At 40.8% G+C, this 25,132-nt stretch overlaps 1 protein-coding gene across 1 annotated transcript in view; it reads left to right on the top strand.

Annotated features, from left to right (window-relative positions):
- The window catches only part of lrp2a (low density lipoprotein receptor-related protein 2a), a 48,862-nt gene that overhangs the window by 17,915 nt on the left and 5,815 nt on the right, over positions 1-25,132 (top strand). The window contains exons 23-62 of the mRNA XM_053328431.1: positions 91-210; positions 654-770; positions 894-1,274; positions 1,888-2,136; positions 2,731-2,942; positions 3,072-3,256; positions 3,372-3,600; positions 3,745-3,922; positions 4,139-4,267; positions 5,072-5,238; positions 5,523-5,666; positions 5,818-5,927; positions 6,262-6,439; positions 6,577-6,790; positions 6,913-7,152; positions 7,315-7,503; positions 8,518-9,450; positions 9,567-9,732; positions 9,814-9,972; positions 10,082-10,371; positions 10,483-10,683; positions 11,204-11,446; positions 11,552-11,677; positions 14,071-14,190; positions 14,775-14,906; positions 15,512-15,713; positions 15,809-16,104; positions 16,601-17,267; positions 18,212-18,382; positions 18,479-18,702; positions 18,907-19,084; positions 19,734-19,930; positions 20,073-20,318; positions 20,444-20,572; positions 22,411-22,530; positions 23,320-23,436; positions 23,900-24,016; positions 24,224-24,361; positions 24,496-24,618; positions 24,754-24,882. Of these exons, the coding sequence (XP_053184406.1) occupies positions 91-210; positions 654-770; positions 894-1,274; positions 1,888-2,136; positions 2,731-2,942; positions 3,072-3,256; positions 3,372-3,600; positions 3,745-3,922; positions 4,139-4,267; positions 5,072-5,238; positions 5,523-5,666; positions 5,818-5,927; positions 6,262-6,439; positions 6,577-6,790; positions 6,913-7,152; positions 7,315-7,503; positions 8,518-9,450; positions 9,567-9,732; positions 9,814-9,972; positions 10,082-10,371; positions 10,483-10,683; positions 11,204-11,446; positions 11,552-11,677; positions 14,071-14,190; positions 14,775-14,906; positions 15,512-15,713; positions 15,809-16,104; positions 16,601-17,267; positions 18,212-18,382; positions 18,479-18,702; positions 18,907-19,084; positions 19,734-19,930; positions 20,073-20,318; positions 20,444-20,572; positions 22,411-22,530; positions 23,320-23,436; positions 23,900-24,016; positions 24,224-24,361; positions 24,496-24,618; positions 24,754-24,882 (8,466 nt within the window). The remainder of the gene's footprint in view (positions 1-90; positions 211-653; positions 771-893; positions 1,275-1,887; positions 2,137-2,730; positions 2,943-3,071; positions 3,257-3,371; positions 3,601-3,744; positions 3,923-4,138; positions 4,268-5,071; positions 5,239-5,522; positions 5,667-5,817; positions 5,928-6,261; positions 6,440-6,576; positions 6,791-6,912; positions 7,153-7,314; positions 7,504-8,517; positions 9,451-9,566; positions 9,733-9,813; positions 9,973-10,081; positions 10,372-10,482; positions 10,684-11,203; positions 11,447-11,551; positions 11,678-14,070; positions 14,191-14,774; positions 14,907-15,511; positions 15,714-15,808; positions 16,105-16,600; positions 17,268-18,211; positions 18,383-18,478; positions 18,703-18,906; positions 19,085-19,733; positions 19,931-20,072; positions 20,319-20,443; positions 20,573-22,410; positions 22,531-23,319; positions 23,437-23,899; positions 24,017-24,223; positions 24,362-24,495; positions 24,619-24,753; positions 24,883-25,132) is intronic.

Consider the following 25,132-nt stretch of genomic DNA (forward strand, 5'->3'; position numbering starts at 1 on the left):
TTAAACTAAGACTTGTACAGTTTGTTTTTATTAGCCCAAAAAGGAGTTTAGTTCAAAGGCTCATTGTTATCTAACAATGTTTGTTGACAGATCTGAGTAGCACATGCTATCCAGGCCAGTTTCAGTGTCCAGACCACCGTTGCATAGACCCCAACTATGTCTGTGATGGTGACAGGGACTGTGTGGACGGAGCAGATGAGCAGGGATGTGGTGAGTGTCTTTCTGGATTACACTTTTTCCTGGAAACATGGACAGTTGTGGTGTGGTTAACAGTTGAAAAAAATCTTGTATTCATAAGTATCAAAATCTGTTGAGATTGGTGACAGGTTTCATGCCCATGTAGACTTTCCTATTACTTAACTGTAAACTAGATCCAGCCTAGCCTATTATTGTGAGATGCAGCGGGTCACAGATCTCCAAATAAGGAATTAATAAATTCAGTCAGTCATTCCTGCATTCAAGTATTTTTACTAGCTAAATTGTTGCTTGAAAAGTTGTAGATGTCAATTGAAAGCTCTGTGAAATACAACAAGCATTTATTAAGCTTCTTTGTCTATTGATCTCATTACTTGTGTTGCACAACAGTTGAGCTTAACATACATACACAATAACAGAAATATTGAAGCTTTAACATATTCAACTGAATTTTTCAGTCTACAACTGCACTGTGAATGAGTTCAAGTGCTCCAGTGGTCACCAATGTATCAACTCATACTACCGATGTGATGGAGTCTTTGATTGCAGTGATCGCTCAGATGAGCAAGGGTGCCGTAAGTATTGAAATTACTTTCATTGGTCACAGGTATATTACTGAAACACAACACAGTCTTCCATGACATTGTACAAGTTTGCTAATATAAAATTGTGTTATTTTGGTATTGGTATTTCCTCAGCTACCAGGCCTCCAGGGATGTGCCATCATGAGACTGAGTTCCAGTGCCAGTCAGACGGGAGTTGTGTCCCATCTACCTGGGAATGTGATGGTCATCCAGACTGTGAGGATGGCAGTGACGAACACCACGCTTGCCCACCTCACACCTGCCCCTCCACACTCTTCCGCTGTAACAATGGAAACTGTGTGTTACGCAGTTGGATTTGTGACGGGGACAATGACTGCAGGGACATGAGTGATGAACAAGATTGTCCCACACCACCTTTCCGATGTCCAAGCTGGCAGTGGCAGTGTCCTGGCCACAGTCTGTGCATCAACCTCACCACTGTGTGTGACAACACCCCTGACTGCCCCAATGGTGCTGACGAGTCTCCACTCTGCAGTAAGTCCGTCCTCTGCTTTTTTAATCTTTATCAACCTGGAACGTTCCTTATCTATCACAAAGGAAGGGCATAATTTCACAAAAAATATGTTGAACGATATCTGTTTGTCTGTGGATTCTTTTGTTAAAATCATGCATGTGTATGATTTGACCTGTATTAACCTGAAAATGATCTTTGATTTTCCTTTCTTGCCTTTCTCAAAACTTTCAGATGAGCCTTTGCCAGGTAGGAACAAACTCTCAATCATCGGTAGAAATTCTGAACATAGACTTGATTCATTTTCAATAAACATAGTATCTCCATTAATTGTTTTAATATCCATGCATTCATTCAAAACTTAATCAAAGGGAAATTTGGTTGTTAGTAAAGCGTGTTAAATGTAGCTATAATGTGCCACAAACATAGATAAAAAATAGTTCTGACTCAGAGTAGCAACTCTAAAGACAGTAGTGGATGCTTTGTTGTTCACCCGTTAAACATTAGAGAATTCATATATATGGCATAATTTATTATTAGATTACTTATTTTGTTGTAAAAGTTATAATTTACTTGATTTAATTTATCATTCACTTTTGTTGGTCTTGATTTTCTCTTTTCCTGCTTCTAACTCAGATCAAGAAAGCTGTTCTGACAACAATGCTGGCTGCACCCACGGTTGTATCCAAGGCCCCTTTGGGGCTCAGTGCACATGCCCTGTGGGTTATCAACTGAGTAATGACTCCAAAACCTGTGAAGATATAGATGAATGCAATCCCCCTGGACTATGTAGCCAGCACTGCTTTAATGAAAGAGGCTCTTTCCGCTGCCACTGCCAGGATGGTTACACCTTAGAAGCAGACCAACGTACCTGCAAAGCCTCAGGTGAGGAGGGAAATATTCCTTGAACATCTTTGAAACCACACTGTTGCCCTTATTAATTACACCCTACAAACTAATAATGCTTTGAAAAGGGGAATACAATAACTCAAACGGGGATTTTGATGTCAAGACAACTTGCCTTTACAGCACATATCTCAGCTTTCTTCACTCTGCTGGCAGGTGGGCAAGAATGAACTATGATAAAGGGGGAGTTCGGCCCCCACACTGCGAGACTGACACACTGTCTTTCTTCTCCCTTGTCTCTCCTTGCTCCTCTGATTTCTTTAGATAAGACAAATAACATATATGTCACTCAGTGGTCATCACAGGCGTAATTAGGACATAATCACCAACAAAGGGCTGTTTATGGGGAACGTGCCTGACATGAGCTCCTCTTCCACACAGATAACCTGCTGAAAGGCTCTGCAATACAATAGCTCATTATTTGGACAAAAGTGCGTTCCCTAAGGATTGTCATTTGAGTAGGGTCTATTTAACAGTCCTGTTGTATAGTTTTGAAAGACATGAAAAAGCTGATAAGTGCTCTTATTAGCATGAGAATGAGAAATAAGTAACAGAGATGATGTCTGTTTACAGATTCTCGCCAGGCGTTCTTGTTAGTGGCCAGTCGTAATCAGATTGTGCAAGATGACATAACAACTCAGCCCAATGTGGTCCGCTCACTGATCCGGGATGGACGCAATATTGTGGCCCTTGATTTTGATTCAGTCACTGACCGTGTGTACTGGTCTGACACAAGCCAGGACAGAATCTGGAGTGCACACAAAAATGGCAGTGATCGAACTGTGGTGAGTTTGGTTTGTTTCTTTTTGTCACCACACACATATTGCAATTAAAATTTGTATTAATTTATTTGTTTATTTCCTTCCTTGTCACCAGTAAACATATTTAACTAAGATTAAGTCTCTTGTGGACAGATATTTGACAGTGGAGTGACCGTGACAGAGAGCCTTGCTGTGGACTGGGTTGGCAGGAACCTGTACTGGACTGACTACGTACTGGAGACAATTGAAGTCTCCAAACTGGATGGCACCCACCGCACTGTGTTAATCAGTGAAAATGTCACTAACCCTCGAGCCCTGGTTCTGGACCCAAGGGACAGGTCAGAGAGATAAGTCTGTGTTAGACCTACTGCGTGTGTCTTGTAATACATGTTGTGGTCTCTGTGTGTCATTGCCTAAGCAGTTGATGTTAAAAGATGAACATTTGTTTTGCAGTGCTCACCTGATGTTTTGGACTGACTGGGGGAGGAACCCCCGCATTGAGAGGGCCAGTATGGATGGGAAATTGCGGACTGTTATCATAAGCAGCAAACTGTACTGGCCCAATGGTCTTACTCTAGACTATCCAAACAATTTGTTGTACTTTGCTGATGCCTACTTGGATTTCATTGACTACTGCGATTATGATGGCAACAACAGGAAGCAAGTTCTGGCCAGTGACCTGGTGAGTGTATGAGAAGGCAGACTTTATTCTGAATTATATTATTAATGTGATTAAGCACATCTGAAAGTGAACAGAACACAAACCATTTTCTTTTGAATAGCATGTGTAAGACACTTTTTTTCTTTTGCTACTCTCTATGAAAAGGTACTGCAACATCCCCACGCAATTACCATTTTTGAGGATTTTGTGTATTGGACCGACAGATACATCAACCGCGTGATGCGAGCCCATAAGTGGCATGGGGAGAACCAGACAGTGATGCTGTTCAACCTCCCTCAGCCCATGGGTCTGGTGGCAGTACACCCAGCCAGGCAGCCGACAGGTATGGCAAAGATAAGCTGGATTGTTTTGGGAATTCTTGTATATCAATAATGTGGTGCCAATATGCAGAAGGTCCACTGATTTGTTATTACTTTTCAGAATAATCCTTATTAATTTATGAAATTTTTGCTTGTTTGCATTGCTAATTCTAGTCTATTGTGTGTGTGTGTGTATGCACTTTTCTGCACTTGTGCGTGTGTGATTTTACAACTTGTAGGTGAAAATCACTGCTCCAGGAGCCCCTGTACTCATAGCTGCCTGCTTTCGGCCGTGGGACCAAGGCACTACTCGTGTGCCTGCCCCTCAGGCTGGACACTGGCAGCAGACCAAGTCACCTGCACCAGAGGTATGCATCCTGCCAAATGGAGGAAAACACTCATCACTCTGTTTGATGAAAAAGGAAGTTGGATCAGATGCAGTTGATAAGTTGATATACTCATAAGGCATTTGTCTTAGCTGTGGTTATTGTTGTAAAAGAGCAAACATGTCATTGCAGAAATGAAGGCTCTTGCACACTTTATTTGCAGGCATCTCAGTGTTGGTAAGAGGAGAAATCTTTGAAAATGCTAAACATGTCTGATAAATCAATCCAAGTACTTTTCAACAGTCTCCCATTTAGATTCTCTTGTAAACTGCTGTTCCAGTTATAAATATTGAGAATCATATAAGCATGTCTTTCAAGGTCTTAAGAAGACAAGGGACCGTTAATTCAAAGTCCAAAGGGTCCCCTTTAGGTCTACAGCTTAACTCATCTCAAGTTTCAGCCAAGCAGAACACAGTCTCCCCCTGAGGCCAACGATTATCCAAGAATGAAAATGCCCCACAACCATTCATCGATTCTAATCTGTGATGATGAAGCAAATCAGATTGTGGAACAAACTTTCACCAGGCAATCCTCTTTATAGATAAAGGCCTGCTAGTTTAGGATGCCTAATTTGCACCACATATTATACACTGAAAGCAACTCTTAGGTTTGGATTACCATGGCCTAAATCTACATGTAGGAAGTATGCTTTTCTAGCTCTGTTTCGGATTTTGTGGATTATTGTGTCAAAAAAGACTCAATGATGTAGCTTGTGTTTGTTGTTTGTGATTGTATTTTTTAACTTTGTTTATTAATTGCCTTTTCAATATCTTTTTTTATATTTAGTTGAGGATCCTTTCCTGGTGGTTGTGAGAGACAGCATTATCTATGGCATTTCCTTGAACCCAGATGACAAGAGTAATGATGCCATGGTCCCTGTTGCTGGGCTTCAGAACGGCTATGATGTTGACTTTGATGACAGTGAACAGATGATCTACTGGGTAGAACACCCGGTAAGTGACTGTCTGGAAATAGTATTCACAGTTCTTTGTCTGTTTTCCCAACATAATACAGTGAACATAGAGAGTACAGAGTTGCATTGTTGCAAGACATACTAGATACATATATTACATGTAACTTTCTAACTGTCAGAGTTTATTTCAGAACTTACTTGTTTACTTACTTATTCTCAAACAGTTTTACTTAATATAAAATCTGAAAAGCAAAACTTAAGATTGACTCTAGACATCCACATTCAGCAGTGGTCAGGATTAATCTGTCTTCCTTTGTCTCCCAGGGTGAGATCCACAGGGTGAAGTCAGATGGTACTAACAGGACAGAGTTTGCCCCTGCAGCCATTCTGGGCTCCCCTGTTGGCCTGGCTTTGGACTGGATGACAGAGAATTTGTATTACACCAATCCAGCTACACAGTCTATTGAGGTAAAATAAATAATACTTAATCCTGTTGCTCTTTTTTACAGTTATTACTGACTTTGGTATCTTAATGAAACATTTTTTTGTTCTATAATTGAACTTGTAGTAGGAGAACAGTGTACAACAATTACACCTATTTGTGTTTGTGCTTGGCCAGGTTTTGAAGTTGAGAGGGGAGGTACAGTACCGGAAAACGCTAATCACAAATAACGGCTCTCCAACTGGTGCTGGCAGTCCTGTTGGCATTGCAGTGGACCCAGCACGTGGGTAAGCCCTTTTTAACACAGTCCTGGCACAGTCACTCATCCCCACAGCTACTGAGCTCTAACAGCCTCCTCATCGCCATCTGCTCTGCCTCTAGAGAGAACTAAACCAGTTTTACGGAATACCGTGCTGCACTCTGAAACCTGAGCAATGTGCAATAAAGTACAATTAAGGAAGAAGAACGTTTTTTTCCTAGGCTCTGATAAGGTTAACATTTTGAAATGAAACGTTTTCACCAAAAGGTGACATTTTCTTTTTCTTTTGTTGACTATTATGAAGTAAAATGCAAATGTTTGTAACACAAATACTGACCCACAATCTTACATATATTTTTAAGTAAACTGTACTGGACGGACCAAGGAACAGAAAGTGGCATCCCTGCCAAGGTGGCATCTGCAGACATGGATGGCTTAAACCCTGTCACCCTATTCACCAACAACTTAGATCACATTGAGTTCCTCACTGTGGACATTCAAGAGAACAAGCTCTACTGGGCTGTTACAAGTACTGGCATGGTTGGTCTAGAGATAATTTGTTCATTCTATAAAGTTCTGACAAATACAATGTTATATTCATCTTAATGTTAATCTTGGTAATTGAATAAAATACAAATACTGCTTTTGACTGCTTGTCTGGAATTGAATCTTCACAGATTGAGCGTGGTGATCCAGATGGGAGTAACCGCATCACTATAGTGACAGGCCTTTCTCACCCCTGGGGTGTGGCTGTCCATCAAAACTACCTCTACTTCACCGACCGCGACTTTGAGGTCATAGAGCGTGTGGATAAGTCCACAGGTGCCAACAAGGTTGTGCTGCGAGACAATGTGTCTGGACTCAGAGTTCTAAAAGTCCATTATCGAGAAAGTGAGTAATGCAAGGAGACATCGTCGTCATCATCATCATCAGAAAGAAAGAAAAGCCCAGTTCTCATTCACTGTTTTTGGCTTGTTTCTGTTTGTGTCCCTGTATTCTCTTTAAATACTCAGCCTCTGCAGGTACATCCAATGGCTGCATGAACAACAGGGACTCATGTGAGCAGCTCTGCCTGCCGCGGCCGCTGGGTTTGTTTACTTGTGCGTGTGCCACAGGTTTTAAACTCAATGCCGACAACAGGACCTGCGTTCCCTACCAGTCTTACGTCGTCATCTCTACTCTGTCTGCTATCAAAGGCTTCAGTCTTGAAGGGGCAGACCACTCTGAGGCCATGGTGCCGGTGGCTGGGAGAGGTCAGTGATTTTTAATACTCTTTGTTGCCTAAATGTTTGTATGTGAATATAATGAGCTTCTAAATGATGACTTAACTCAGTTTAGGTGATAACAGAGTGAAGGAATAACTGAATGTCATACTATGTATAAAATCATCTAATGAGTGCTTTATGCTCTTTCAGGCCGTAACGCATTACACGTTGATGTGCACATGGCGTCTGGTTTCATCTACTGGTGTGACTTCAGCAGCACTGTGGCAACACAGAATGGGGTCAGACGGATCAAGCCAGATGGCTCAGGATTACGGAGCATAGTAACATCTGGAATCGGACGCAACGGGATACGTGGCATTGCTGTAGACTGGGCTGCAGGTATTCTGAAGTTTTTATTGAGGCATATGATTTGTTTAACTATTGTACTTATGACAATTAGTACAATTAGTACAATTAGTGAAAATTGAGTCGTTACAGCAAACTCAACTGCCATTTTAGTTTTCACTTGCATACCAATAACACTTTAGAAGAAAATCAAGGTTGCTTATTATGGAGATGTTACTTTTGAAATGGAAGTAGATAAAGTTCACTACCATCAAAGCAGCTTATCCTTACATTATAGAATATATGGTAGACAGTTACTTCTGTTGTTTTTTCACTAGTTTCACCAGCAGAAACAGTGTTAATTCTTAATGTTGTAATGGTTTGTTATTCGCCTTTATAACACAACATTAAGAGCATAAATGTCAGTAATTTATTTTGTTGGGATGTTTATACAACCTATAAAATAATCACATTATAATCATAAAATCACTTTATTTTTGTTTCCTTTAATGCTTAAATGCTTAACTGTTTATCTCTATTCTATGCATTTTACCTTGCTGACTCATATTGTCAGTGCCTCTGCATCAAACTAATTTTCCCACGACAATTAGGGGATTTATTTTATCTGTCTAAATACACTGATCTTAATCTCTTGATGTAAATCAGAAAACTAAAATAGAGCTTGACTAATCTGAACTTGTTGTGTGATACAGCCTACAGGCAGCAGACTGCCTGGTAGAGTTAAAGTTAAGAAGCTTTATCACAGTGCTGAACTCAGGACTGGAGATCAGTCCTGAGCAGGTGACAGGAGAGAAGATTTAAGCAGTGAGTTTAGGAAAAACAGAGACAGCAGCAGGCAGGAAAGTAGTTTGCCTTCAACTCATTCATAGCTGCATCACTATAAGTGTTGACACAACAGGAAATCTGTGTTGTATTGATACTGTCATCGATTTCTACTTTTAGTGGGGCTCATGAATTTTAGCAGTTTGTGAATGATGACTCCATGTCCCTATGACTTGTAATATATGATGCCACTAAAATACTGAGCATACTGAATTCTGTCCTCAGGGAACCTTTATTTCACCAACGCCTTTCTGACTGAGACATATGTGGAAGTGCTTCGCCTGAACACAACTTTCCGTAGGGTGCTGTTGAAGACCCAGGTGGACATGCCACGGCACATTGTCGTGGACCCCAGAAATAGATACTTGTTCTGGGCTGACTATGGTCAGCAACCCAAAATTGAACGAGCACTCTTGGATGGAACCAACCGCACAGTTTTAGTGTCAGTAGGTATCATAACTCCACGAGGTCTAGCTTTGGACTGGCAAACTGGCTATGTCTACTGGGTAGATGACTCCCTGGATATGATTGCCCGGATCAACCCTCAAGGAGGGGAGGCAGAGATAGTCAGGTATGGCAGCCGCTATCCAACTCCTTATGGGATCACAGTGTTTCAGAATAGTATCATTTGGGTGGACAGAAACCTTAAAAAGGTGTTCCAAGCAAGCAAAGAGCCCGGCAGCACAGAGCAGCCTGCTGTCATTAGAGATAACATCAACATGTTGAGGGACATTACTATCTTTGACCAGCATACGCAGCCCACTACTGCTCAGGAGCTAAACTACAACCCCTGTGTTGAGGCCAATGGAGGCTGCGCCCACTTCTGCTTTGCCCTCCCAGGTTCTGGTTCAGGCAATCAAAACAAGAAATGCAGCTGTGCTTTTGGGAATCTTGCAGCAGATAATGAGAACTGTGTGGTGTCAAGGGATGATTATCTCATCTATACTACTGAGAGTACGGTGCGCAGCTTACGCCTTGATCCTGAAGACCACGCACTGCCCTTCCCTGTGGTCAATGTGCCTCGTACCTCAGTGGCACTTGATTTTGACCTCACAGACAGAAGGATCTACTTCACACAAAGCTCAGGTGCAGGAGCAAGCAAGATCAGCTATATCAGCCTGTCCTCTCCAACTTCAGCTCCTGTAGTGGTGGCTTCAGGTAAGTTGCACTACAACATAATGTATACTTTAATTTGTTCCTCTTGGAGGTTTCGTTTGGCTGTAAGAATCAATACCTGGGAAATTACTGATGTTGTTATCTCTGTGTTTTGTCAGATTTGGGGGCTCCTGATGGCATTGCATATGACTGGATAAATAGAAGGATTTACTACAGTGACTATGTTAACCAGAGCATCAGCTCCATGGCTGTGGATGGCTCTCAGCGGACTATTATTGCCCATGTGACGAGGCCAAGAGCAATAATGTTGGATCCCTGCAGGGGGTAAGACAACAACACAACACACACTCTTTGTTCATTAGATTAAACTGGGCATATAGAGATGAATCCTTCCTTGTTCCACAGGTACATGTACTGGACAGATTGGGGAACCCATGCAAAGATTGAACGTGCTACCTTTGGTGGAAACTTCAGAACAGAGATTGTGAACAGCAGTCTGGTGTGGCCCAATGGACTGACCCTGGACTACGAAGAAGAGAGGCTGTACTGGGCAGATGCCAGTTTGTAAGATTAAAGAAAACATCTACTATGGAATTATGCACTTAATTATGTTTCTCACATTGTCTTGTTTCTGTGAATCACTTCTATTATTATTCTTTTGTTCTCCGATCAGACAGAAGATTGAGCGATCCTCTCTCACAGGGGCAAATCGAGAGGTCATCGTCAGCACAGCCATCTATCCCTTTGCTATGACGATGTTTGGGCAGTTCATTTATTGGACTGACTGGAACACGCGCAGCATCTACCGGGCCAACAAACACGACGGTTCTGACCAAAGGGTAATGATTCAGAACCTCCCATCTCGGCCAATGGACATCCATGTTTTGGCCAGCAGAAAGCAGCAGCAGTGTGACAGTCCCTGTCAGCAGTTTAATGGAGGCTGCAGCCACATCTGCACACCAGGTACAAGCATATTGTGATATTTGCTTAGTTTTTTAGCATAATATTACATGATTGCAGAAATAGAAAAACCTAAGCTAATATAAACTGTTCTGTGTAATCTTGTCTTTTTAGGACCCAATGGAGCTGAGTGTCAGTGTCCATCAGAGGGCCGCTGGTACCTGGCTGACAACAAACATTGTATCCCAGATAATGGGACTCGTTGCCTTCCAGGCCAGTTTACTTGTATGAATGGTCGCTGTATCCGCGCCCAGTGGAAGTGTGATAATGACAACGACTGTGGAGATGGCAGCGATGAATTGGAGAGAGTCTGTGGTAGGGCGTCCTTAAATGCAAAGAGCTTGAATCCATGATGCTCCTTGTTTGTGTTTTTTTCAGGTTTTGTTTTGAATTGAATGAATCTAAAATCTCTTTCTTAATTTTTCTCTTGTCACAGTGATCCCTTCCATAAAATCCTTAGTCCTACTGAATAAGTGAATCAGAACTCTCTTTTCTGTGAAATGCAATACTTGATCTTTTATACTAATTTTAATAATACTAACAAGTTCTATCTTTCACTGTGACACCTTTCTTTCTTAGGACCAAAGACTGATTTCAACTTTGTGGGTGTGTATTCTTGCCCTTTTTGATGTTTATCTCCATGAACAAGCCCCCAATCCTTGAATAATAACCCTAATCAACACTAATATGTGAATATGTTTATATCTTTGCATGCAGTCCCACAGTTGCTGTCATCCTTTATTGCCTTGTCAGGTAAAATGAGCTTTCATTGTATGTGTGTATCAGCCCCCTTTCTCAGCTAGAGATCTGACATCTGCTTGATTCTGATTGGCAGCCTTCCACACCTGTGAGCCGACCGTGTTTACTTGTGGCAATGGGCGCTGTGTGCCCTACCACTACCGCTGCGATCATTATGATGACTGTGGAGACAACAGTGATGAAATGGGCTGTCTGTTTAGACCATGTGACCCCAACACAGAGTTCACGTGCAACAATGGGCGCTGTATTGCGAAGGATTATGTTTGCAATGGAATCAACAACTGCTATGACAATGGAACTTCAGATGAGCAAAACTGCCGTGAGTATCCAGAATTTGCTGCAGAAATTAAACAGAAATAAATGATCATCATAGCTGTTATTTCTCATATTAAATACTGTATGTTCTACTTCATGATGATCTCAGCTGAGAGAACCTGCCAGCCAGAACACACAAAGTGCCAGTCAACCAACATTTGCATCCCACGTTCATATCTGTGTGATGGAGACAATGACTGTGGGGATATGAGTGATGAGAGCCCTACACACTGTGGTGAGTTCAGCAGCAGCTCTTAAATAATCAAGAAATATCATATTTCCTCTGTCTTTGTTTCTTATTTATATTTTCTGTAATTCTGCTCATTGTACAACTTTTCTCATGTCGTCATTATCATGACTATAAGTTCTTCCCAGTAGAAATTTAGATATGTCACAGCATGGCTGCATTCCATTTAGAATTATTATTTCCAGGATCCTGGTGTTGTGCATGCTGAGTCACTCTCACTTCAAAATACAATACACTTAACCCCAAAATACAATACATTTAACCCCAAAATGCAATACATTTAACCCCAAAATACAATACAACGACCACAAAATAAAATAAAATAACCTTCTGAAACACAAATTAGCTGCCCATTGTTCGCATCCCCACCCTTATCAAATTAGCTGTTGACTGTTCACAGGTCCAACACATCCCATAGAAAATAACTAGCTGCATCATTTCTTTGTGTTTCGATGGTAGATTTTCTTTTATAATACAATACATCACAGAATTAAAAGTAACATCAAAGTGTATACCGAAAGTTCTTAATATGTTCCAGACTTCCTATGCTCAGTAACAGTCTATTAAAAGATGCTGTTGTGTCTCATTATCGTTACAATATATAATAGGACATTTTTTGGTCGTAACATAGCAACTCCAAGACACAACAGCTCTCACAGGAAGTCTGCCCACCGATGTTAGCCACCTTTCATCTAGAATGCTGTCAGATAGGTTTCTACTCTTTACTCTCTTTCTAGTCATAGGTTAGGTTTTTATAATTAATCAGGCCACCATTTTTAAAATGATTAATTTTATTATAAATCATTTTGCTGGGTAGGCCACCCCAGTCTATTTGAAGGTGTTGGTTTTCCGAGACAAAATCACCATACATTAATTTATAATAGGGGCCTTGCCTTGCTCTTCCTCTTCTGTTCTTCCATTTTAATAAATCTCCCATCCAAAGAGCATTCTTGGAAATGGCAGCAGATACATTTTTAACGAAAGCAACCTTCAATCTTACACCCAGTTCAACAGCACCCAAACCATCATGTTCTCTCCTTTTATAAAGTAACTCTCTTTTAGTTACTTCCCTGGTTGTCCCCCATATTAAATTGACACATCGTTTGTTTATTTGACTAATTATTTTGTTGGATGGGGGAAAGATGCTTGCTAAAAACAGGAGCTTGGATAGGATGAAGGTTTTGACAATATTTATTTTTGCTCTATAATTAATATTGTTATTTTCCCATTTCTTGACCTCTTCTTTAATTTCGCATAATTTATACTCCCAATTTCTTTCATTACAATTATTATTACAGAGGTTTAAACCTAAAATTTTGATCTCCTGTTTGACATCAATATTAATGTTTTGTCTCTCATCCTCATTTCCAATCTAAAATCCTTCTGTTTTACTATGATTCAACTTGGCTCCAGACCCACTTTCATATAACGTTAAAATATCCATTAAAACATTCAACTCTGTTTGTTTTTTTATTATTACAGTAATATCATCAGCATATGCAATAGTTGATACTCTATGATAGTTACCTATGAATGTTCCAGTAATACTTTTCTCATCTTTTATCTTTTTAATTAGAGGATTTATAGCAAGAATATATAGCGCAGCACTCAAAGGGCAGGCTTGTTTTACTCCCCTCTCAATTTCAAAAGGCTGGGTCAAAACACCATTAACATTAACACAAACACTTGATTTAAAATATAAGCATTTTATCATATTTAGAAAATATTTTAAAAATCCATAATCCTTCATTACTGCATATAGATAATCTCTTGATATAAAATCAAAGGCTTTTTTTTGATCTAGTTCTATTATATAAAAATGTTTTGTTTCTTTTGATTTATATAGAATCTCACGTAATGTGCTCAAATTGTCCCACATCACTCGCCCTTTAATTCCGCCCATTTAATTCCTTTCCTTATCTATAAGTTCCCCTAAAATGTCATTTATTCTGTTAGTTATTATCTTTGCAAAAATCTTATAGTTAACATTGATAATGGTTATATGTCTGTAATTATCTATATTATTTTCGTCTCCTTTTTTATATAGTAAATGCATAACCCCATGATAGAAAGTGTCCCCCATACAGCCACTTTTCAAACCTTCATTAAACATCGAGGTGAGTATATGTATAACATCATCGAGGTACAGCTGATAAAACTCAGTGGGTAGTCCGTCTGGACCGGGACTCTTCTCGTCATTAAGTTGTTTGATGGCTTGAGTTACCTCTTCTTTTTTAATCTCCCCGAGATTCAAATTTTTCCGAGCTGTATGAAGGGATAGACCTCAACAAGTCTTTGCCTCAACACCTCATCAGTATGTCTCACATATGAACAAGGAAAAAAGAAAAGTGACGTCATGCCTTTCTTCATCCTCTACATAGCTGCATCTACATGTTCCCAGACTGAGTTCCGTTGCTCCAGCGGCCGCTGCATCCCCGCCCACTGGTACTGTGATGGAGGGGCTGACTGTGCCGATGGCTCTGACGAACCTCTCTCCTGCAGTGAGTGTCGCACAACTCTCTCACCCTCAGAACGGGCCTGCTGGCTTTGTGTGTCTGGGCCTCCCCCCATTATCAGCTGCTCGGTTATTGTGTGTTTGTGTCTGTCCACCAATCTGCATCTGTGCGCTGGTGTGAGAGAGTGCTGTGAGTGATGTAGCGGAGAGTGCGAGTCAGTGGTGTATTTCTTTGTTGACGATGTGGTCAGCCAGGCCTCCTATTGTGTGTTGCATTCCACTGTGGTGACGCCCATCAGTGTCCTCTGACAAACAGCACCTCCCCCTCCCTTTGTCCACCAGGGGTTACAGAGCCTCACTTTGGCTTTTGTTTAGATAGCTCACCATGCATGGGAATGTGGAGTTGCCATGACTATTTTGAAAGCTTTGGCAGTGTTGTATTGTGCCTATTAGTTAAAAAGCAGTGAGGGCAGTACCTGAGGTAATTGGCAATTACAAAAAAGGAAAAAAGTCATTACAAAAAACATTTACATTGAATATAAATTAGCGGGTATGTTATTCAGTCACAGTACTAGAAATGTTACCCGTATTATTTACATTTTAACATTATAATGTGATTTATATCTGCAGCCATGCTGGTCAGAACCTGCAACACGGATCAGTTCCGCTGCGATGATGGCAGGTGCATTGCCTCATCCTGGATCTGTGATGGGGACAATGACTGTGGTGACATGAGTGACGAAGATCAGAGACACAATTGTGGTATGCATCCTTTCAGTGCCTCTTCTGTTTTTCATCTTTTCCTTCTCCTTCCTGTTTGTCTTTTTCCATCCTTTTCTGCATCTTCCCAGTTCTTTATATCCTCCCCTTGTAGGCCATCCTCTTGTTCCCCACCACTCCTCTTTGCCCCCTCCTGCTTCACTCCTCTCTTTATTTTGGACGGTGATGGATTAGGATACACACCACTGGGGAGTGTTATGTGGGGAGACACTGGCAGTCAGTGCCCAGCATCTTAGTCTCCTGTAGAAGGTCTCCAGTCCAAGGAACTGACATTCCTGATTTCTCCTGCCTCACTCGTTACTTTGTGCATGTCTCCTTTCTCTGGCTTCCTGGCTCAGGGTGGATCAAGACTCACCAGTGTGTGCTCCAACAATAAGATGCCTGAAGCTAAAACTTCAGCACTGCCTGAACCTTTGTAGGAGACTCACTTCAAACATTGTGGATCAATCACATTAGATGAATAAAGAATTTCAAGTCATGGCTGCATGTTTTGAAATACAGTTTGGAATGTTTGGATTGACAAAAATGCAGGTTAACGTTGGGTCATCAAATCAACCCTGTTTTTATTTTGTTTTGTCTTTTTTCAGCCAATCGCACATGTTCCAGTTCAGAGTTCACCTGTGTGAACAACCAACCACCTCAGCGGAAATGTATTCCCCGTGACTGGGTGTGCGACGGAGACGCAGACTGTGCAGATGCATTAGATGAGCATCAAAACTGCACACGTAAATCCTGTGGCGTCAATGAGTTCACCTGTGACAATGGCCTCTGTATACGCAGCTCCTACAGGTTAGAAAGAATAAACTCCTACAAAACATCATAAATGACTAATCAGTCTTCGGGCACTGGGAGTTACTTAATTGTGCCCTTTCATCCTAAATCAGGTGTGATCGGCGTAATGACTGTGGGGATAGTAGTGACGAGCAGGGCTGCACTTACCAGCCCTGCCAGCAACACCAGTTCACCTGCCAAAATGGCCGCTGCGTGTCCCATGACTTTGTCTGTGATGGGGACAATGACTGTGGGGACGAGTCTGATGAACTGGAGCACATGTGCCTCACACCACCACCCACCTGCCCTCCTGGACAGTTCAGATGTGACAATGGACACTGTATCCCTCTGAGCCAGGTGTGTGACAGGAGTGATGACTGCTCTGACAACAGCGACGAGAAGGGATGTGGTGAGTGCAACTCTCATGAAAGAGTTTTTCAGAATAGTTCAAGAATTTCTGTCACGAATAAGATCCTTCCCATTTTTCAGTAGCTTGAGTGTTTGTCTGCAGTCAAGTTTCTCTAACTGGTGCATGCTCTCTCTAGGGGAGATATCAAAGAAGTAATAGAGAAATTAAGCTACAAATTGTCATCCATGGACAGTTGGAGGACAATTCAGATGACACAAAAATTATGGGATGGTTGAGCTGTGTGCAATAATAAATCAGTAAATATTAAAGCTAAAACCAGAAGCATAGTAAATGACCAAACAGTGTGATGTTGATGTCTCAGCAGCTACCATTTTTAGTTGAGGTCAGAATAATAAGCCACAGTAATAATCAAAGAAAGTGATTTGATCTTAAAATTAAAATAAATAACACCAAAGAATCAGCTTAGTTTGCTTCCTTCATTGTCTTCACTGAGGACTATAATAACACTGTTGCTGTTTTTCTTCTCTGACTGAAGGTATCAATGAATGCACAGACCCATCAATCCACCACTGTGATCACAACTGTACTGACACGCCCACCAGCTTCATCTGTACCTGTCGCCCGGGTTACCGTCTCATGTCAGACAGTAAGACGTGCGATGATATCAATGAGTGCGCAGAGACACCAAGCGTGTGCAGCCAGGTGTGTGAGAATACTGTTGGATCCTACGTCTGTAAGTGTTCCCCAGGATTCCTACGAGAGCCGGACGGACGCAGCTGCCGTCAGAACAGCAACATCTCACCTTATCTCATCTTCAGCAACCGCTATTACCTCCGGAACCTGTCAACAGATGGGCAGGCCTACTCTATGATCTTGCAGGGTCTGACCAGTGTGGTGGCCATGGACTTTGATCGTGTCGACAAGCGTTTCTATTGGATTGATGTGAGCCGCAGAGTAATTGAGAGGATGTCCTTCAACGGTAGTAACAGAGAGGTGGTGGTCAATGGAGTTCTGCACGGGGAGGGTCTTGCAGTCGACTGGATAGGGAGGAAACTCTACTGGGTGGACAGCTTCTTGGATTGCCTTAAAGTGTCTGAGCTGGATGGTCGCTTTGTGAAGAAACTGGCTGAACACTGCGTTGATGCCAATAACACCTACTGCTTCGAAAACCCCAGAGCCATTGTGTTGCATCCTAAATATGGGTGGGTAGGAGGCAAAGAGGAGAAATCTCACAGTAGAACCTGATTGATATATTGACAGGGCCAGTGTTAGTGGCTTGGCTGCTATTATCACTAATGTTGGCTTATCACAATATATTGATATCAGAGTAATTCAGATGTTTAGATATTCTAAAAGAGATTACAGTTTGATAAAATTGCAGGTGATACTTTTCATTAGGCTTAATTGTTATCTATATTTAATCAAACTTTCACTCAATTCAATATTATATTTAGATTTTATTGATAATGTGAGTTAATCATTTCCTAGGAACTTTATTGAACAAAAACTCTAGTTTGGTGCTGGCACTGCTTTTAGTCAGGATTTAATTAAGTATTGAAATTCCATTTAAAGCCAGTGAAATCACAATACGTCACTAATTTGTTGTTGGGAACTGTTAAATCGTACTATTGCCTGCAGTTAATTGTTTTGTAAATTCATCTTAATTGCTGACAGAAAGGTTATGCTAATAAGTGATTGTAATGAATTGGCGGAAAATGTATCAACCTAATGGTACCTATAATTAGGACAAGTTACATCCTTTCCAGGAAATGATTAAGAAATTATGGATTTGTGAAATAAGGTTATTATTTAATTAATTTAAATGTGTATTCATTGTTGTTATTCATAATATTTTAAATTTTTAGTTAAGGTAACTGTTCAGCTGAAAAACATTCTGCCTTAGACATATCTTAATTACAACTCTTAAACACATTTTAAGGACATTTGTCAAATTGCAGTCGCAGTACTAAAAATTAAAAAAAGAAAGTCAAATACCAATCTCATTATCTAAAAATTACTGTATCAGTCAATCTTACCCCATACAGAGTGGATGATTGATAGGTTTCTGTTGAGAAGTTTAGACTCTTTTTCTTCACATATACAGATATCAAGTGATCTAAAGTAATTTTCTTGGATCTCTTCTTAGATATGTGTACTGGACAGACTGGGGAGACAAAGCCTTTATAGGCCGCACTGGAATGGATGGATCTAACAAAGTGGCTATCATCACCACAAAGATAGAGTGGCCCAATGGGATCACGATCGACTACACTAATGACAAGCTGTACTGGTCTGATGCACATCTGAACTACATTGAGTAAGTACATTTGTCAGGAAGTGGTCGCACTTACATCAAAGGCTGTGAGACTTGTCACCATTTAACTTTTAATTCTTAAACCCTAACTTTTCTCAGGTACTCAGACCTGGATGGTCAACACAGACACACAGTGTATGATGGAAATTTGCCTCACCCGTTTGCCCTGACTGTGTTTGAGGAGACTGTATACTGGACTGACTGGAACACACGGACAGTGGAAAAAGGCAACAAATACGATGGCTCTGGTCGTCAGGCCCTGGTTAACACCACTCACAGACCATTTGACATTCATGTATGTCACCCTTATAGACAGCCTATCGGTGAGTTAAAACCTTAGAATCTTTTGTTCAAGTTTTGTTTCTTCTGTAATAAGACTTACTTCAAGATAGTTGTTACTTAACTTTACATGTGCAGCTTTTTACATTGATTTAACTACAGGTTTTGACTACCAGCTGCACAATACCTGGCATCTCAGCTGGGGTAAATTGAGATTGTTTGACCCTCTGTGGCTCTTCCTCTGACAGGAAACAATCCCTGTGGGGTAAACAATGGTGGCTGCTCTCACCTGTGCCTGATCCGTCACGGGGGGCGGGAACACACCTGTGAGTGTCCCGACCATTTCCTGACAGTCCAAATAGGAGGTGTGACAAGATGCCTTCCCATGTGCACCAGCACCCAGTACAGATGTGCTAACAATGAACGGTTTGTCACAATCTCTTCCTGTAGTCTTATTGTGTGATGTGTAGTATTTTAAACATCTATATGATTGTCAAACTATGATACATTAGTGTAAGAACCATAAACATATTAGACCACTGCTAACATTTCTGTAATCCATCCATCGTCTGTCATTTTAAGACACTGAAATAGTTTAATCACTCTTTGTGTTGGAAAAATAGCACACCCTGCTGTCTGTGATCATAAAATCCACCAGGCTGTTCATAAAATCCTTCTTGGGGGCACAAAATGTGCATACATGGTGCAGTGATGAGGGCAACAGAGGCTGCAAATCTTCTTTTCAGAGGTTTACATATATTTATATAATCACAGTTATTTTCAAAAACTGATAAATGATATAATGAATAGTTGATGTCAAATGCTATATGTACATATAACTTTTAAGCCCACTTATATGTTCACGGCTATGCCATAATCAAGGGGGATGTGTACTGAGTTTTGAACAGTTTCAGGGAGTTAAGTAAATGTTTTCAGAAAGTGGTTGCACCTTTTTGGAGTTATTCTTTTAATATGCTTTGCGCTGCATTAGTCAACTCATTAATGTTTTTTTCCCACATGCTGTAAAGTTTGGAGAAAAGCTCTGATCACTTTGGTTCTGCCTCTGCTTGAACAGTTGTATTCCTATCTGGTGGAAATGTGATGGTCAGAGGGACTGCAGAGACGGGTCAGATGAGCCCTCAACCTGCCCCACGCGCCACTGCAGACTTGGTCAGTTTCAATGTAACGATGGAAACTGCACCAGTCCACACTTCCTGTGCAACAGCAACCAGGACTGCCATGACGGCTCAGATGAAGACCCTGTGCTATGTGGTTGGTTGTGTTCTCTAAGCTTTCTCATTTGGACAGCTATAATTAACACTTACTTCTGTTTTCTTCCATTCCAGTCTACATTTCTTATGACGTGTTTGTAAAAATGTATCTCTGTCAACTGAGCAACTTGTCTTCCTTTCAGCTACACACCAGTGTGAAAACCACCAGTGGCAGTGTGCAAATAAGCGGTGTATCCCTGAGTCATGGCAGTGTGACGGTGAGGATGACTGTGGTGATCGGTCTGACGAGGACCCTGCCCACTGCTCCACCAGGACCTGTCGTCCTGGACAGTTCAAATGCCGCAATGGACGCTGCATCCCCCAGAGCTGGAAATGTGATGTCGATGATGACTGTGGTGATAACTCAGATGAACCGTTAGAGGAGTGCAGTAAGTTAAACTCATTGCAGTCTGTATCTTTTTTTGTTATTAAACTGTCCAAGGATTTTATTTTATTAACATGGATTTTGACGTATAAAAAAGTCTTGTTTGACACCTGTGATTTTACTCCACAGTGGGACCATCATATCGTTGTGACAATCATACAGAGTTTGACTGCAAGACAAACTACCGATGTGTACCTCTGTGGTCTGTATGCAACGGCCACAACGACTGCAGAGACAATAGTGATGAACAAGGCTGCGGTGAGACACATATAAACCTCTGCTTACATCTTGCAAGCACTTTGAATTATTATTAAACTACTTAATGATAATTTAATTAATTAGATTATTATTCAGATCTGGTGTTAAAACTGTCCAGAATGATCAAATCACATTGTTTCACTGATCGTAAGATGATTCCATCGAGCTCAGAGGAATAAAACTTTTACAGCATGTAGATTGTGTTTTGAAGAAGTGAGTGAAGGGCAATTAGCCAACACCTCAGCCTCCACTAGAACATTACACAGTGAGGTAGTGGGAGGTGCTGATGGAGAGGGTTTCACCACTCACCCTCCCCCACCATTTTGCCTCCCCCTAAGAGCACCATAGATTTATGAGCTGTTCTGTAGTATGGGTCTACATATGTATGCGTGTGTTGTTGCTCTGTCCTTGCGTGGGGGCAGGGTTCACACAAGTCGCTTTGTACTTTGCTACGATCCAAACACACTCAACGTGGCCCTCCCGTCTCTTATCAGAGGCCCTCGCTCCATTAGTGCCATGCCGGCGCAGGAGGGGAGATCCGTGCTAATCTTCCTGTAAGAATGTAGCAGATGGGCCAGGTGTAAGGCCAGGAGAGCAGGACTAGCTAACACCGCGCTATCTTTGACCCCCAGCACCGTGTGGTAGAGATGGCTCAGACTAGCTCTCCTCCACTTTTCTCCCTTCTGTGCTTCTCATCTCCCTCAGCCTTATCCACTTCAGACACATACTGGCTTGATAGAGGTCACCCATCTGTTTTAGGCATGCTGCTCTCCTCCCTCTATGACTATTGCAGTTTAATTAAAAAACAAGATGCCTTTCATTTCAAACTGACATTTTCATCATTACTTAAACACCTAAAAATGTCATAAATACAGTCCTATCATGCAGTTGTTGCTCCTACTGATAAATTTAACCACTGGAACTCCCTCTTTGCTCATCACTCTGTCACTCACAATTTCAACAGAGATTTTCATCACTTAATCTCATTAAAATTTTATGTGAAGTTTGTGCTACTATGTTGATGAGCTAATGAGAATGAGAGCATTTTAAAATGGGGTGGACAAACTATTAGAAACATCTGTTGTTATAAGGCAATATAATTCAACAGTGCCACCTACACCTCCAAAATGACAGTTAAGTTGACTCAGCACCTCTCTAAAACAGTTAGAACAGTTAGTCCTTAACCTTCTTACAGGCAGGATTTACTGTAGGTTTGTTGTATTAGATATATGTTAGTTGTAGCTAGGTTTATCTAATAAATAGCCAACTGGGTATATTGTTATATTATATTGCATATTGATCAACAAATATCATCAAAATAAAAATTACAAGTCTTTGCAAATATGTACAATTCTCAGCTCATAGAGTTAAACTCAAATTTAGAGGCTTCTGCCTTTTCCCATTGTTATATTTCATAACATTCATTAGTTTGTGTAAATCTTTGCGTTCTCTTCTATAATTTAGTGGTGCCAGAAAAACACAAATTCATGCTAAACAATTGATCAAGTACATCTTACAAATTTAAATAAAGAATTGATTTAGTTCTTTTCATAGATTGTGCCCCTTGAACTTATTTCCTCTTGTAAAAAATCATACATAGAACATAGAACTGTGATCTTGCCATAGGTGCAGCATCTGCATATTTACAGTACTTGAAATGTTGTGTTATAGATACAAATCTCATGCCTTAAAAAAGTCCTGTTAACCTTAAAGTTCTGTTGAAGTTGATTAAATTGATCATAGAAAAGAAATGTTCTCCAGTCACTAATAAGCAGCATTTAATCCAGCATAGTGCTTTAAAATCACAGACTGATGTAATTTTTTTTGTCTGCTCTCAGATGAACTGACCTGTGATCCAAATGGAGACTTCCACTGTGACAACAACCGCTGCATCCCGCTAAGATGGAAATGTGACGGGGACGACGACTGTGGAGACAACTCTGATGAACGCAGCTGTGGTGAGTGCTATTCGCTGTCACCCATAAACAGACATCATCCAGTTGTCTGTTTGAAGTTTAGTTTTATTACTGATGAGCGAGTACAGTATGAAAAGCAGGAGATTTGGGGATATTGTTTAAGTGTCTTCTAAGTGTGTTTAGTTTAGGATTTTAACTCCGACTGTGAAATGTCCAAATGAAACGTGAGTGCTGATGACAAAGAATAGAGCTGCGACCATTTTATCAGACAGCGGTGATGTTTTGTGAGAGGCTCGACACTTCTGCAGACAGCACAGCACTGAGAGAGGTAGCCTTATCAGCTGCTTGAGAAACAGGCTGCTCTCAGCATGTCAAAGAGAGGGAGTGAAAGGAGTCTGTCACCTCTTGCCCTGGAGAATTTAAACATGTCTGAGAACCTGCCAGTTAATAAGGATAATGTAGCTTCTCAAAGAGAGATGGTGACTGGGGTTAAATCACGGTGGTACCGCTCCAATTATTGCTGCTTATGCTAGGAGAATTTGTTTTCTGTGAACTCTATGAGCTCAATACACAGTAACGACTGCACATGTTTATTGGGTCAGTTTGGGTGTTTTATGTCATTATATGGAAGAAAATAATACGGATCATTTGTAATCCTCCTGTATTGTTACAAGTCTGAGAAATGTGTCAAACTGTGTGAATTCACATTAGAGCTTTTGATGCATTTTAATTAGTGTGTTTCTAAAATGGAAATTTAATATTAACAGTTTTAAGATCTGCATGTTTTTTAATTCCACACTGTGAAATTTCTGCTCCCCTCTTTTCCCTCAGCTCCACGCGCGTGCACAGAGAGCGAGTTTCGTTGTGAAAATCTGCGCTGCATTCCCGACCGTTGGGTCTGTGACCATGACAACGACTGTGAGGACAACTCAGATGAAAGGGACTGTGGTAAGTGGAGGGTTTTTGTTTTGGCTCGGGGTCTGGCTGTTTGCGAGTAACTGAGGGCTGCTAAACAAAGAAGCAATAAAACTTCAAGTTTTTAAGGATAGACAGATAGGACCACCAATAGACATTTATTCAGAAAGAGTTTAATCAGTCTGCTACAACTGAAGAATTTTGTCCATACAGTGCTGGTAGAATGCAGGACAGATCACTGTAGATAGGCCCACACCGCATCTCTAGAAGTTATTCTAGATGAACATGAGATACATCAAATAAAAGACTTCTCTATAGGAATACAAAATAAGCTGCTGTGAGACTTAAAATTGCATCATCAGTCATTGAATCAATTTTCTAGATAGAAAATAAATGAATTTAGCAGCAAATGACTCTTTATTGTACTCTAGATATTTTCAGTAACTGTAATTTACTTTTATGTGACGTAATACTACATTGTTTGGCTGTGTTGCAGAACTGCGGACTTGTCATCCTGGTTACTTCCAGTGCAGCAGTGGTCACTGCATCGCTGAACGTTTCAAGTGCGATGGCAACGCTGACTGTCTAGACTATACCGATGAGACATCATGTCGTGAGTTTCAAGTTTAAATAGTGTTCACTGTTGTTAGTAATACCCTAACTGTCTCTGTCACAGAAGGAGACTTGATTTAACATAGCATGCATGAATTCCTTTTTAAAGACCTTGAGGTTCTGTTTTCATGAGGATTGTGACTTTAGGTATTCATTTTCATGTGTTAAAGTCACAAATTAAGTTTAATTGAATGGTTCTGACTTTCAGCCACCCGCTTTCCAAATGGCACGTACTGTCCCCCCTTCCTGTTTGAGTGCAAGAACCATGTATGTGTCCAGCCTCACTGGAAATGTGATGGAGATAACGACTGCGGGGACAATTCAGATGAGGAGCTTCACCTCTGCTGTAAGGAATGACATAAAAACTCACATGGCCAGTGGGCACAAAACCTCACATCACATTCTAGCCAAATTGTCGAATTCTGAATCACGATACATATAGTAAAAACTGACCGACTGTTCTTCTCTTTCTTTCCACAGTGGAAATTCAGTGTGAGGCTCCTTTCCGTTTCCGATGTGACAACAACCGTTGCATCTACAGCCACGAGCTGTGTAACTCTGTTGATGACTGTGGTGACGGCTCTGATGAGAGACAGGAAAACTGTACGTACAACACTTTTTGGAACAGGATGCAGGGCACATTTTAAAAGGCAGCAGTCATATTTATTTACTCAAACGTTATTGTCAGTACAGAATCTTTTGTTAATCTCCTGAGTTGATATGTTTCTCTCCATTTAGGCCAAAGCCCCACACATGGTCCCTGTACAGATGATGAGTACAAATGCAGTAATGGACAATGCATCCCTCTGCAGTATGCCTGTGATGATTATGATGACTGTGGAGACCAGTCAGATGAGCTCGGCTGCCGTAAGTAACTTTATTAAAGAGCATTTCACAGTGTCACTGTGAAATAAAAAGGAAAGAACTATCACCTTAACATTAATAGTTGTTAAGGTTAAGGTTAGTAAGGCTATTTATCGCAAGTAAATGACTGTATCTTTCAGTGTATTTATTCAGTACTACCACTGTGATCATAATGCAATTAACTATTTTGGTAATTTTGTTTAATCTCAAATTGACTGGGAATTACAGGATAAAACAATTAAATATACTACAA

The sequence above is a fragment of the Scomber japonicus genome, chromosome 11, assembly GCF_027409825.1.
Source record: "Scomber japonicus isolate fScoJap1 chromosome 11, fScoJap1.pri, whole genome shotgun sequence".
NCBI classification, from domain to species: Eukaryota; Metazoa; Chordata; class Actinopteri; order Scombriformes; family Scombridae; genus Scomber; species Scomber japonicus.